At 52.5% G+C, this 11582-nt stretch overlaps 1 protein-coding gene across 1 annotated transcript in view; it reads right to left on the bottom strand.

The window, feature by feature from the left end:
• Positions 1 to 307: 307 nt before the first annotated feature.
• The window catches only part of LOC129201297 (electroneutral sodium bicarbonate exchanger 1-like), a 31404-nt gene continuing 20129 nt past the window's right edge, over positions 308 to 11582 (bottom strand). The window contains exons 16-36 of the mRNA XM_054812419.1: positions 11387 to 11522; positions 11017 to 11177; positions 10337 to 10525; positions 10111 to 10199; positions 9833 to 9990; positions 9387 to 9474; positions 8759 to 8905; positions 8484 to 8575; positions 7813 to 7981; positions 7546 to 7679; positions 6626 to 6871; positions 6414 to 6519; positions 5346 to 5507; positions 4516 to 4629; positions 4031 to 4192; positions 3182 to 3433; positions 2327 to 2395; positions 1669 to 1842; positions 1432 to 1569; positions 892 to 989; positions 308 to 395 (exon numbers count right to left, since the gene is read on the bottom strand). Of these exons, the coding sequence (XP_054668394.1) occupies positions 308 to 395; positions 892 to 989; positions 1432 to 1569; positions 1669 to 1842; positions 2327 to 2395; positions 3182 to 3433; positions 4031 to 4192; positions 4516 to 4629; positions 5346 to 5507; positions 6414 to 6519; positions 6626 to 6871; positions 7546 to 7679; positions 7813 to 7981; positions 8484 to 8575; positions 8759 to 8905; positions 9387 to 9474; positions 9833 to 9990; positions 10111 to 10199; positions 10337 to 10525; positions 11017 to 11177; positions 11387 to 11522 (2972 nt within the window). The remainder of the gene's footprint in view (positions 396 to 891; positions 990 to 1431; positions 1570 to 1668; positions 1843 to 2326; positions 2396 to 3181; positions 3434 to 4030; positions 4193 to 4515; positions 4630 to 5345; positions 5508 to 6413; positions 6520 to 6625; positions 6872 to 7545; positions 7680 to 7812; positions 7982 to 8483; positions 8576 to 8758; positions 8906 to 9386; positions 9475 to 9832; positions 9991 to 10110; positions 10200 to 10336; positions 10526 to 11016; positions 11178 to 11386; positions 11523 to 11582) is intronic.

Raw genomic sequence — 11582 nt, 5'->3', positions numbered from 1 at the left:
CTCCCCGTGTCCGCGTTGGCACATCCCTGAGTCACGTTCTCGCTCCTCTCCTTCAAAGTCAAGATTCCTAAACATGAAAACTGGGGAGGGGGAAGAATGAAAAAAAAAAAAAAGGGAGAGCATCATCAGTGGAAGATGGGGTTTGAGCCCCGTTCGTGGGACCACCGCGGCAGAGAGGAGCTGGCTGGCGTGCCACCGTCCTCGCCGCTGCTCGTTTGCTCAGCATTGCCGGCCGAAGCACGGGAAAACCGTACGCGCGCGTCTCGTCACGCTCGCATGCGGTCCTTTACCTTTTTCCTCCCCAAATTCAGACTGTTTCTGTGTTCATAGGGAGAGTCTTCCACACGGTCGTTTTCGACATTTCATCCCAGATATTAATCTCGGAAGGATCGGTCCTGCAATAAATATTTTACATAGCAATCCGTGATTACGGGAACTGCTGCCGCCAAGTGCGTTAGCACCAGCAAGAGGACCAGGGGGGCCCGGGGAACCAAAGCTCAGCGTAAGCACCGGAGGTTTTGCTGGATGAGGAGTTTCGGGAGGCAAGCCTGTAGAACAACAGCTCCAGGCAAAGGCTCTTGCTGGCGTTTAGCCCTGGAGCGGGCTCCTAAGCCACTGCTGCTACAGGTCGTGCCTACACCACCTCTTTCTTAAATATGAGGATCTCCTGCTACCCTAAAGTCACTGATGATGCAAGTTTTGGGGGTTAAATGGGAGTTGTGCAGCCGCTCTGCGCAGGGGCAGAGCCCCGCCATCGCCTCCGGCAGCCCTGCCCAGAAATTTGATTTTCCCGCCGAGCGGACCGCTTTACCGAGGGACGCTCGATAAAGACGGTGCCAAACACCTTCAAACGAATCTTGCCGGGGGTCCTGGCGCTTGGTGGCACTTTACCTGTCGCTGCTTTGCTGTGGGATATCCAAGTCGCTGGTCTTCCCCACTTTCAGTTGAACCCAATTTGCAGCAGCAGCTTCCATCACCTTCTGGGACTCCTGACGGAAAAGGGACAAATCAAGTTCTCGGTCTTTAATCAAAGCGGAGATAAACTCAGCACCCAGTAAAGACGTTGCACGCTGTCCTCTCCTCCTGACCTGCGGCAGCTTTAGCTATTAGTGCAGCAGGGTGAAGACCTTTCACTCCAAATACTTTGGGGGGATTAAAAAACGCTATTATGAGTAAACCTTTCCGTAGTATTAATAATAATAATAATAATAATCTTTATTATAGGACTCATTTTTAAAATTATACCTCTAGTCAAGTGTTAAGCTCACTGCTAATTTAGGATAAAAGGTTACGATGTGTGATCCAGGCTATTAGGATCTGTTTCTGTTTAGTTCTGATCTTGCCCCGACATTTAAAGACGAGCTGTGGCAGAAAGAGGCAATCTCACAGCCCGAGGGAGACGCCCGGCCCCGAGCACCCAGCAAGCTTCACCTCTTCTTCTTTGGCTTCATTTTTGGCATCGTCCAACTTCTTCTGCTTGCTTTCTGGCATAAGGTCATCCAGAAAGCTGAGCTCTCGCTTCGAGAAGCAGAAATCCATCACTTTCCGGACAAAAACGAGAGCCAAAACCTTCACGAATAAGAGGGAAGGTGCAGCGAGGTCAGAGATGATGCCACAGCTCGCTCCGACGCTACAAACACCCCGACGCCGAGCAGCACCGGCTCTTACCATCATGGGGAAGATGATGGCGGCACGCGACACCTTGATGGCCCAGAGCAGGACGAGGCAGATCAGCTGGATCATGGTGAAGCAATGCACCTTTCGCAAGGGGACGTGCCGCAGGTAGATGAAATCCGGCTGGTGTTTCGCCGGCATCCCAAACAGCTTCAAGCGATCGAAGAACTGTAAAATAACAGTGAGAAGTTTCTGGCCCCGGGGAGACGCGGAGGGAGTGTTCAGGATCTCACTTGCAATGAGAAATCCTGGATCCCACCGCGTTCCTCTGCGAGCAGCACCCAATTTTCCCTCCGCTCCATCTATAAACCGGCTTGCCCGCGAGAGCTGCCCACCGAACTGCAATTATTCCCCGTTATTCTGTTCTCAGCGTTTCTCAGCACGCTGAATCCCCCAGCAAGGATTTCCACCAGCCACAGAAATCGCCTTCCCTTCGCGCTGAATTCCCCCATTTTCCCGTAACCTGCCCTGAACTTGCCCGGTCCTCCCGGCCCTATACACCTCCTGTGCCTCCTCCAATCTTTTTCTTACACAAAATATTTTGATCGCTTGCTTTCGGAGAGGGGTTTTTCCCCCCATGCCACTGCTTTTTTTACCTGCTTCTATAGAGATGAAATACCAGGGACCCAACACGCTGTAAAAGAGGCCGTACCTGAATTCCTCTGAGCGACGACACACCCATGTAGAGAAAGACGCCATAAAGCACAGGCATTGGTATAAACTCCAAAAATAAATACAGAAATTAGTGCATTCTTGTTTTCAAATTGCATTTTCAGTATTACCGCTCTCTTCTACAGTCCCTGCCTAAAATTGCCTAAAGCCTTCCAGCTTCCAGAGGGTTAGAGAAGTGTCGCATTTTAACCATCAGAGATTTTGTGCGTGCGAATGATTTAATGCTCTGCTTTAGGCTGAGCTTTTGAGTTACACTTCATCAGAATAATCCTGTTTTCCAGAAAGGTTGGAGGAAAATAGGTGATTTCGCCCATGCTACCATATGCCGCGTTCTGCGACGGTAGAAAAACATTTGTACGTGTTCTTGTGGCAACACGCAAGAGCAGCGTGCCTCCTGTGAGCCTAGAGATGAGATTACTTTGTGGGAGGAACACGCAAGGAAGCCCACGGGGACGATTTCAGCGCGTTTAGCTACTGGGAACGGCTGTTCCGAGGCATCTGGGGGAACAAATTGCAACCGATAACATGCTGCCTGGTTGAAAGAGCAGAGGTACTGCTCTAAATACGCTTCATCGTAACCCATAAACACGGGTGGGCCTGAAAGACATCTGAAAATCCAAGCAGTTGGCTTGCTCGCTTGGCTCGAGCGTGCCAAACTGGGGTCTGAAGGGCTGGAAAGTGCAACCGAGGGTGGTTCCCACCACGGATCGAGCCCCAAGGTTTGGGATCACCTCCTCCTCTGCTCCACAGCTACTCAGGCCTGGAGAAAGGGGACTAGTTTTGCATAACCTCCAAAAAGCTCGCGGTTGTTGGGTGGTTTCCATTTTCCTCTTACCTTTAACACCGAAGTGAAGAAGACTGAGCAGCCCATGAGCACAAAGATCATCAAGCCAGTGACTCTCTGCTCTCGTATCCCCAGAAACTTGGGCTGTTCTCCTGGAGCTGAGCAGCCAGACTCTACTTTGAGGCTATTCACGTGGGTGATGGACAGGACGGTCGCAGCCACAAACCACGGCAGCCCCATCACGGAGCACACCCCCAGCATCACGGCCACCATGAAGAGGTCCAGGTGGTACCCGCATCCTTTCTGCGCGGAGCGAAACAAGAAACAGAGCATCTCACGGGACAAGAGCAAGGACAACGTCGCAAGTCAGACCCAAACAACCCTGTTTGAGCTCAAGTCGACGTCTTGAAAATTTAAAACACGAACTGGAAACAAATAAGGATGTATCCAGTCTTTGCGCAAGCACCTTGCATGACAATCCGGCAGCACTTCAGACAAAGTGGATTTGGGGAGTTTGTATCTACTTCTCAACAAAAAAAACCCACCTTACTATTTTTCATTCATAAAGACATTTCTACCACTTGCGAGTAAGATATGACTCTCAGTTATGCCTGGCAGCACATCAAAATGATTCGTTCCCCAGCTGCTGCTGACATTTTAAAACAAAAGCGTGCTTCTACAACGCTCTAAGCTTAATATGCTCCTCCGAAAGATTGCTCATCTGAACTCCCCTGTTGTCGTTTGCTCCCTGTGTCATCATTAAGCCAGGAGACCATCTTGCCACGCTGCCTGACGTTGTTCCAAACCAATGCCTTCACAAGGCATTTGGAATTGGAGCTTCTCCCCGTACCTGCAGCCCAGAGCGGGTTGCGGATGGGGTTGTCTCCTGCAGCCCCTTACCTTCAGCCTGTGCTCCTTCCTGTTCACGATAAGAGCCGTGATCTGCTGGTCCATGAATATCAAGATGGTGCAAAGCAGAGCTGGGATGAGCGCAGCCACCACCGTCCACCAAGGGTTGGGTCCTATGGGGTTGATGAACCACCCGCGGTCGTCTCTGGTAGGCTGCAACAAAGCACACACATCAGCCTCGTCTCCCAGCCCAGCTACTTCACCGGCTTGGATTTTCCCCTCCATCCCCGTGTCACAGCATCTCCCAGCCCTGGTTTCACGTCACCCCGGGGCTCAGCAGTGCCAGCATCCTCTTTGCAAGCACCTGTAGTTATTTCTCCTGCAGGTACCTAGTTTTGGGGCTGTCTTCTCATTTCCAGGAGGAAACGATGCACTTGGAGGTGGAGGAGGAGATGGTCACACCACCAGCATCTCCTCCAGACTCAGCCCTGTCCTGCCCCGGTGAAACCCGCTCCGTGCCACAACACCCCCCCTACCTTGAACGTATGGGGGATGTGGAGCTTCGGTGACGGGATCCCAGTCATGAAGTCAGTGAGCACCATGATGACGATGGTGAGGAAAACAGCAAAGTCACTTATTGTGGACCGCACCTGGGGCAAGAAACCAGAGCTGAAAGGGGCATCGCAAAGGGGGCCACAACATGAGATGGAAAAATGAGAGACATCAACAACATTAAGGCTGGTTAACAAAATCCCACCACTCTGAGGACATGCAGCCAAATCCCTTGGTTAGCTACTGTTGCTGTGCTTGTCTCTGTGAGAGATGGTGTCAGACAAGAAAAAAAAAGAGTTTAATTAGGTGGAAGAGGGTTGTTTGAATTCAAACCTTAAGTAAAAAAAAAAATTAAAAAATAAGGAAGCAGATGGCTGCCACTGCAGCCACGCTCACAGCTAAAATGGGAATAAGGCGCACTGAGGCATCGTATGTTCCTCAAAAGGAAGAAAAAGTGTCTTTTCCTATGGCAGCTCCTCATTTGAACCAACTTTCCCCTTGAGCATAATGCACAGAAGGTTAAAAAAAAAAAAAAAAAAAAGGCAAATAAACCCCCACAACTTTGGAAGACCTCTTTTCCCACTGCCTGAGCAAAATATCGCTCGGGGGCAGGTCGCGAGGCAGGTGGGAAACGCCACGGTCGTTTAGCACTCATGGAAACGAGGGAGGGACATCCAAGCTGCTGGAGAGTTTGGCCTTCAAGGTCAATGTTTCCCAGCTTGACCAAGCGGTGGCAAATACTGCTTAGCGCTCCGGGAAAGCCATTTTGGGAAATGAGTGTGGAGACTGCTGCAGGCCACCATCTTCTACCTACTCTGGTTGGGAAGTAACGGCTGCTTTTAAACTTCTTCAATAAGCTCGACAGGACAAAGGTGGAGAAGAAGAGGATGCAGCACCAGAAGAGGACATTAGGCGCGTAGGGGCCATTGCGTCCACAGGCAGGTCCGTGAAACTCTCCATGCAAATACCGACATTCCTGGAGAAACAGAGCGTCAGGACACAAAGGTAGTGCACGTGCGGCAAGGAAACCTGGGATAACTCGGGGCTTTTGAGGATCTTGGTCCAAGATCCATGACCTTGTAGCTGCTGCTGCTGCTGCTGACGGAGATTTATATTGAATGAGCAGCAGCTGAACAAGTGACACATCGAACCGCACAGAGGAGAGCGGAGAGGCGAGATGTGATGGGACACCATATCACAGACCCATGGCACATCCTCCGCTCGAATGGCAGGCAACCGTGGCTGAAGAAGACGCCAAGAGGGGAAGGAAACACTGGAAGTTCTTGGGGATAGAGAAAGAGGGAGCAGGGAAGGAGGGCTAAGACAACCGCGGAAGGAAAGGAGAAGAGACGAATCGTCCCTTCCCAGCGAAGGGCTCCCAGGACACGGCCAAGAGGGGATGAAGATGTCCTGAAGAGCCTCCCATCCTATGCCTGGGCTTTGCTTCCAGCAACAGCAGCCCGAGAGGCTGCTCAGACGTGCAAATTTATGCATGGACCTACAGACAGTGCTGAGTAAGCAAGCAAGGACTGGAGTTCTTAGGAACCAAGTAAGGAAGCTAAGGACTACCTTCAAGCAGGAACTTAAGTCCTCCAACTTCTACAAGAATCAAACCACCCACTTAACCTTGCTCCTGGTCAGAAAAATTGTCCTGCGACAGGGTCAAGGAGGACAGTTATTACCCACGATGTTGGGGGGACAAGGTGGACTCTCCTTCCCAGGACCAAGCGGGTTAAAACCACACGTTAGATTTAAAGAATGCCTTTGCAGAGCAGCACTAGCACAGTCTGAAGCCCCTCATCACCCGAAGGGCTCTGACTTTTGCAAAATGTGAACGCCCCTGGACCCCGCGGCCGCGGAAGTAGTGGCTTGGGGCACTTACAGTCACCGTGAGGTTTTCCCAGGCGATGCCAGACACGTTGATCTCGTTGCTCTCCCAGAAACGCAGGGTTGCCTTGCTGGGATGGCTTGGTGCCTCACACTTACAGCTGGGAGGAGAAAAGCCAAGACGAGGGTGAGGGAAAGGCAATGGAGGTGCAGCCCTGAGCTCCTGCCAAGGGGCAGCAGCCTTTTAGGAGGAAAAGAAAAACTCACTAGTAGACGGTGAGGAAGTCGAGCTTGCTGTGCATGTGCACAGGGTAGGTCTCTCGCAGGTGACTCAGCTTCTCCAGAGCCTCGTAGATGAAGATGATGCAGATGAGGGAGGCGAAGGCTTCTTCGGTGAAGCGGGTGATGTAGCACACCAAACAGCTGGCGTCGGTGGCCACCAGCACTATGCAGAAGAAGGCAGTCCACAGCCCGATGCAGGCCCGCAGAGAGAGATAGGAGAGCGCGTACTCCCTGGGAAACCAAAATAAAACAAAGGGTGGAAAGGCCAGGAAGAGGCGCCGAGCCGTGCCTTCCTTCGGGGAAAATCACGAGCAATTTAGGAGCACGTCAAGGCTGCAGATGGTAAATGCACTTTCCATGTCCTACTACAGACAGCCTTGGGGCTGCGGTGCAGGGTGCGGACCTGCAGGAGGAGAGGCCAATTATTTCATGATTGTTATTTAACAATTAGCTTGTGTTAAGGCCTTGGAGGCTAATTGAGGTCAGGGCCCTTTGTGGAAGGTGGTGTCCTCCCACATCACCCCCATGCCCTAACACCAAAACCCCGGCTGATTTTGCACCCAGTCACCTGCTACCAGCAAGCTGGGGCTGAAGAATAAATTGAATTGCAATCAGGGTGTCTCATCTCACATCAAACTCATCACAACACAAGGATCCCCATCCTTATGGCTTCTCCTCTTCCTGCTTCATTTTAACCCTAAAACCCCCAAACAACCTCATCCATCCTTCAGAGACCAAGGGCTCTTGCACCATCACATACTAAAGCAGCAGCGTGCAACGTCTGCGACACAGAAAACAACTGAAATCTAACAACTCTCACTGAGAAAAAGACGAGAAAAACCTCATTTCTCCACCACTGCCTCCTGAAGGCTCTCGCGGCACTCGGCCGCGGCAGCCGGCCTTACTTGCAGAATTTGTAGAGGATCTTTTCGAACACGAGGACGGGTCCAGTGCTGCCGAGGATGGTGAGAGGTTGGCCAGCAAAGAGGGAATACACCACGCCGGTCATGGATGCGCCCAGCAGTGACTCCATGGCACTCTGTCCAGGGAAGAGGCAGCGGTGAGGAAATAAATCAATGGGAAAAAGAAGAAAAAACCCAAAGCAAATTCACTGCAGCGAAGATTTTGCATGAGTTTTGCGCTCCCCCACGCCACCCAAGAGAGGTGCTCACGATGTGGCCGTCGGTCGCCTCCCCCAGCAGTCCCCCGAAGGTGATGACAGGGGACATGCAGGCACAGAAGAGGAAGGACGCCAGACACTGCAGGCTCAGACCATCCCGAAAGTCGCTCCAGAACCACGGGGCTTTGCGCTTCACGTCCAGGATCAAACCTCCAAAGAGCCTGGAGGAAGGAAAAACAAATAGACTGTTTCCCTGCAAGACCACACAGAGGGGGTTTTGCTGCAGAAGGACAAGCCCAAGCAGACAGTAACCTTCATTGCTAACCAGCAGCAGTCTCCTTCGGCCGTTTTATACCCGGCAGAAACCAAGCAAGCACAAAAACCCCCTCCAACAAAAAGAAAAAGGACCAAACCTGAAAGCCCATCCCCTCTTACTGCAACTGTCCCTTGCTTGGAGAAGCAGCAGAGCTCTCCCTGGAGGTATTTACACAGCTGCTTCCACCCCAAATCAAGAAAATCTGTCTGCAGTGGTGCTGTGGCTGAGCCCAGCTGCCCAGATCTCACCTGCCCAGCCCAGGGGACCGAGCTGGTAATGTGAAGCCCCTTCACTGAACCAACTAACCCCAGAAAACTGCTACAAGGGAAGGTGCACGCTCCGATACTAGAGGCAAAGAGAAAAAAAAAAAAAAACCAACAAACCCCACAAACTATTAAAGCTCACACCTTCCCGTGCGCTCCAGTTCAGGACCACTGTGTTTCTCTGGCTTGCTGTGAGAAGCACTGTCATCGAGAGCTCCTGGCATCTTCCTTTTTCCCTGTTAAAAAGGAAATAAGCCAAAGCTATGGATTCGTAACCACTGGCTTGTTGGGCTTCTGGTCTGGGTATGTGACTGCGTCAAACTGGGACCTGGTGAATCTGGGTCCCAGAACAGCATCCCCGGCCGGCCGGCCGCTGTCCTGCCCGTCCCCCTCGCGCCTCCCTCCGCCGCAGCACCCACCTGCGAAGGGACGTTTTTCGGGGGCTCGATTCGGATCGATGGATCCCATTCTCCTGGCGGCAAGACCGTGACCTGATCCAGAAACTCGTCGATGCCGGCCACGAGGTCAGCCCGGTTCTCGGCTTTATAGGCAACGTCACGGAAAACCTGCCGACAGGAGACAACCTGCTCAGAGGACAACCCATCTCCGATGTCCTAAGCACTACAGTAAGCTCCTGGCTAAATGCAAGATCATTTTCCCCAAATTTCCTGCTTGTAATGGCAGGAAATATTCCCCCAAATGGAAAAATCTGTCCATCACGGTACTTGTAATCATCTCCTCCACGAGGTCCCCATCCCTCATGGCACACCATACCCTTTTGCTTAAAGCGGGGAAGTTTCACTGGCCCTGGCAATGCCACCACTGGGGACAGGGTGCTGGGGACCCCGGGGAGGTGCAGGATGCACACCGGGTGGGATTTCAACCTCCAAGAGGTGGGGTGATACAAATCCGTGCGTTTGCTTCGGCGTGTGAACGAGGGGTGGGCTATCTGGAGAGGTGTGGGCAGTTGGGAAGCAAATCCTCTTCCTCACTACTGCAGAGAGCTGAAGAAAACCAAAAATGACCCGGAATTCTCTCTTCTCGCACCTCATCCGTCATGATAGTAGCCATGGACCTGCCGATCTCATGGTACTGATGGGCTTTGCCTTCTGGTCCAAGCAAAACAAACAGGAACCTGGGCAAGAAAAACACAATGAGCGAGAAGAACGTGTCCTTGCTCAAAGGACACCCAAGGAAATCCCTGGGAGCCCCCAGCCCCGAGCGCAGCTCCAGAGGGGACACGTAGGCTCACCGACTCCGCCAGGAATTTGAAATTCACCAAAACCGATGGCAAATTTAATTTTTGGGCCAATTTTCATTAAAATTGGCCAAGGGGTTTGAAAGACACAGCAGGGAAGGGATGCGAGTGGGAGAAATGTCCTCGCTCCCCCTGCCCTTGTTCCCTTGGGACGCCAAACTGATGCATGCACCTTGATGTTCTTTCGTTGGGTGGGGGTTTTTTGAAATAAAATCTTTGTGCTTCTCGTTCAGACCTTGTTGGGATGGGAACTTCCGTCATGCCCGAGAGGAGGACAGCCGGGGTCAGGCGGACAAATGCCACGATGGGCTGGCGAAGGAAATCCAGCTCTCCTACGAGCACGTTGGATGCTTCAGCCCCGGTGGGAATTTTCTTCATGAAATGCAGCTGCGCCTAGGCACAACAAGCGATTTTCAGGCAAATACCCCAAAAGCAAAGCCCTCAGCACTCTGCAGCCAAATTTGCAAGACCAAATCTGGCCCTAAAGGCATAAGATAGCTACGAGCGTCTCACCTTGCTTAAGTCCATCGCGTTGCTCTCGTGGTTCACCCCATTTTTAGCTTCTGCAGTGGTAGGAGAAGGATGCGGGGTGAGTGTTTGGGCTGGTAGGAAAAAGAAAGACACTCAGAAAGACGGACAAGGAGCAATTGGGATGCTTCTCCTCTGCCAGGACAAGTCGAATGGGACCAGAGCCCTGCAGGAACCCTCACCTGGTGCCAAACCCTGCAGGAACCCTCACCTGGCTTGTCAAGGAGGTGCAGGTCTGACTGCTTCTTGCTCACATCAGCAAACGAGCGGACGATGGGAAGAAGGTTGTTTCTTTTCTTCTCATTCTGATGGTGATGCTTCTTCAGTAGGACTTCTCGAACTTTTGCCCGCACATGCTCGTCAAACTCCGTGGACTGGTCTTGCGGGCCCAGGATCATATCTGGGGATGGCAAAGGGAAACGAAGCCATCAGAGCAGAAACCCCCCCAGGTCCCAAGCCCCGAAGCCCCCGGGGGAAGGCTGTGCCACGCAGGATCCCCTGACACAGGCCCAGCCTTGCTTAGCAAGACATTTTAATACAGTTCAGCCTTTGCAGCGAAAGCAAGAAGTTTCTTTTGCTAAAAAACACGAGCAAAGTGCTTATTCATCACTCTGCTAAGATAATTATTTCCCATTCGAAATAATGCAATTTTCTTGCCCCGTCTGGCCTTTCTGTCTGACTCTACACATTCAAAAAAAAAAAATGGAAAAAACACACCAGAAAAAGCTGGTGTGACTGTTGCACGCCCAGCCTGCATCCAAAACCAACTTAAAAACACAGCGGGGTTTCTGGAAAAGGACGCGCCGTTGGGGCAGGGTTTGATTCGGGAGCAGAGGGCACCGCGGCAAACCGAGCTCGGCCGTTCCCGCAGAGACGCGGCGCCCGCGGTACCTGCAATCTCTTCGATGCTGTTGGCACAAATGTCCAGCAGCACCGTCCCGTTGATGATGCAACTCCTCAGCTCAGAGAGGCTGTGCAAGGACAGCGTGGCCACGTAGGGCTTGCTCCAGCGCTCGCCGCCGTCTTCCACGTCCTCCTCAAACTTCAGCCACCTGCGGACATCAGGCGCGATCAGCCCCATTGCGAGGAAACGGCCTCAGCTCCGCAACCCCTTTAACAGAGCTACAGGGCGGCGAGAGAAGGCTCCTCGCATCGGCACCTGCAAAAGCTTTGCCAAAGTCCCGGAGAGCGGAAAGCAGAGCCCGCGGGTGCTGCCGGCAAGGGGACTCCTCTCCCACCGCGGCCGGCAGCGGGGATTTACCTTGCCGTTTCCTTCCACTCGGCATCTTCACCCTCTTTCACGCAGATCTCATCCAGCTCGGTGAACAAGTCATGGGGAACGTGCTGCTCGTCCTCCTCGGTCCCGAGGATGAACTGCACTCGCTGGGACGGAGTGTCTGGGGGCAGAAGGCAAAGCCCCGTCCCGTTACCGTGCCCGAATACGGCCCGTCACGCTC

The sequence above is a fragment of the Grus americana genome, unplaced genomic scaffold (genome assembly GCF_028858705.1).
Source record: "Grus americana isolate bGruAme1 unplaced genomic scaffold, bGruAme1.mat scaffold_91, whole genome shotgun sequence".
In the NCBI taxonomy this organism is placed as follows: Eukaryota; Metazoa; Chordata; class Aves; order Gruiformes; family Gruidae; genus Grus; species Grus americana.
The sequence above is the reverse complement of the archived record's forward strand: the minus strand, read 5'-3'. Positions and strand labels throughout refer to the sequence as shown.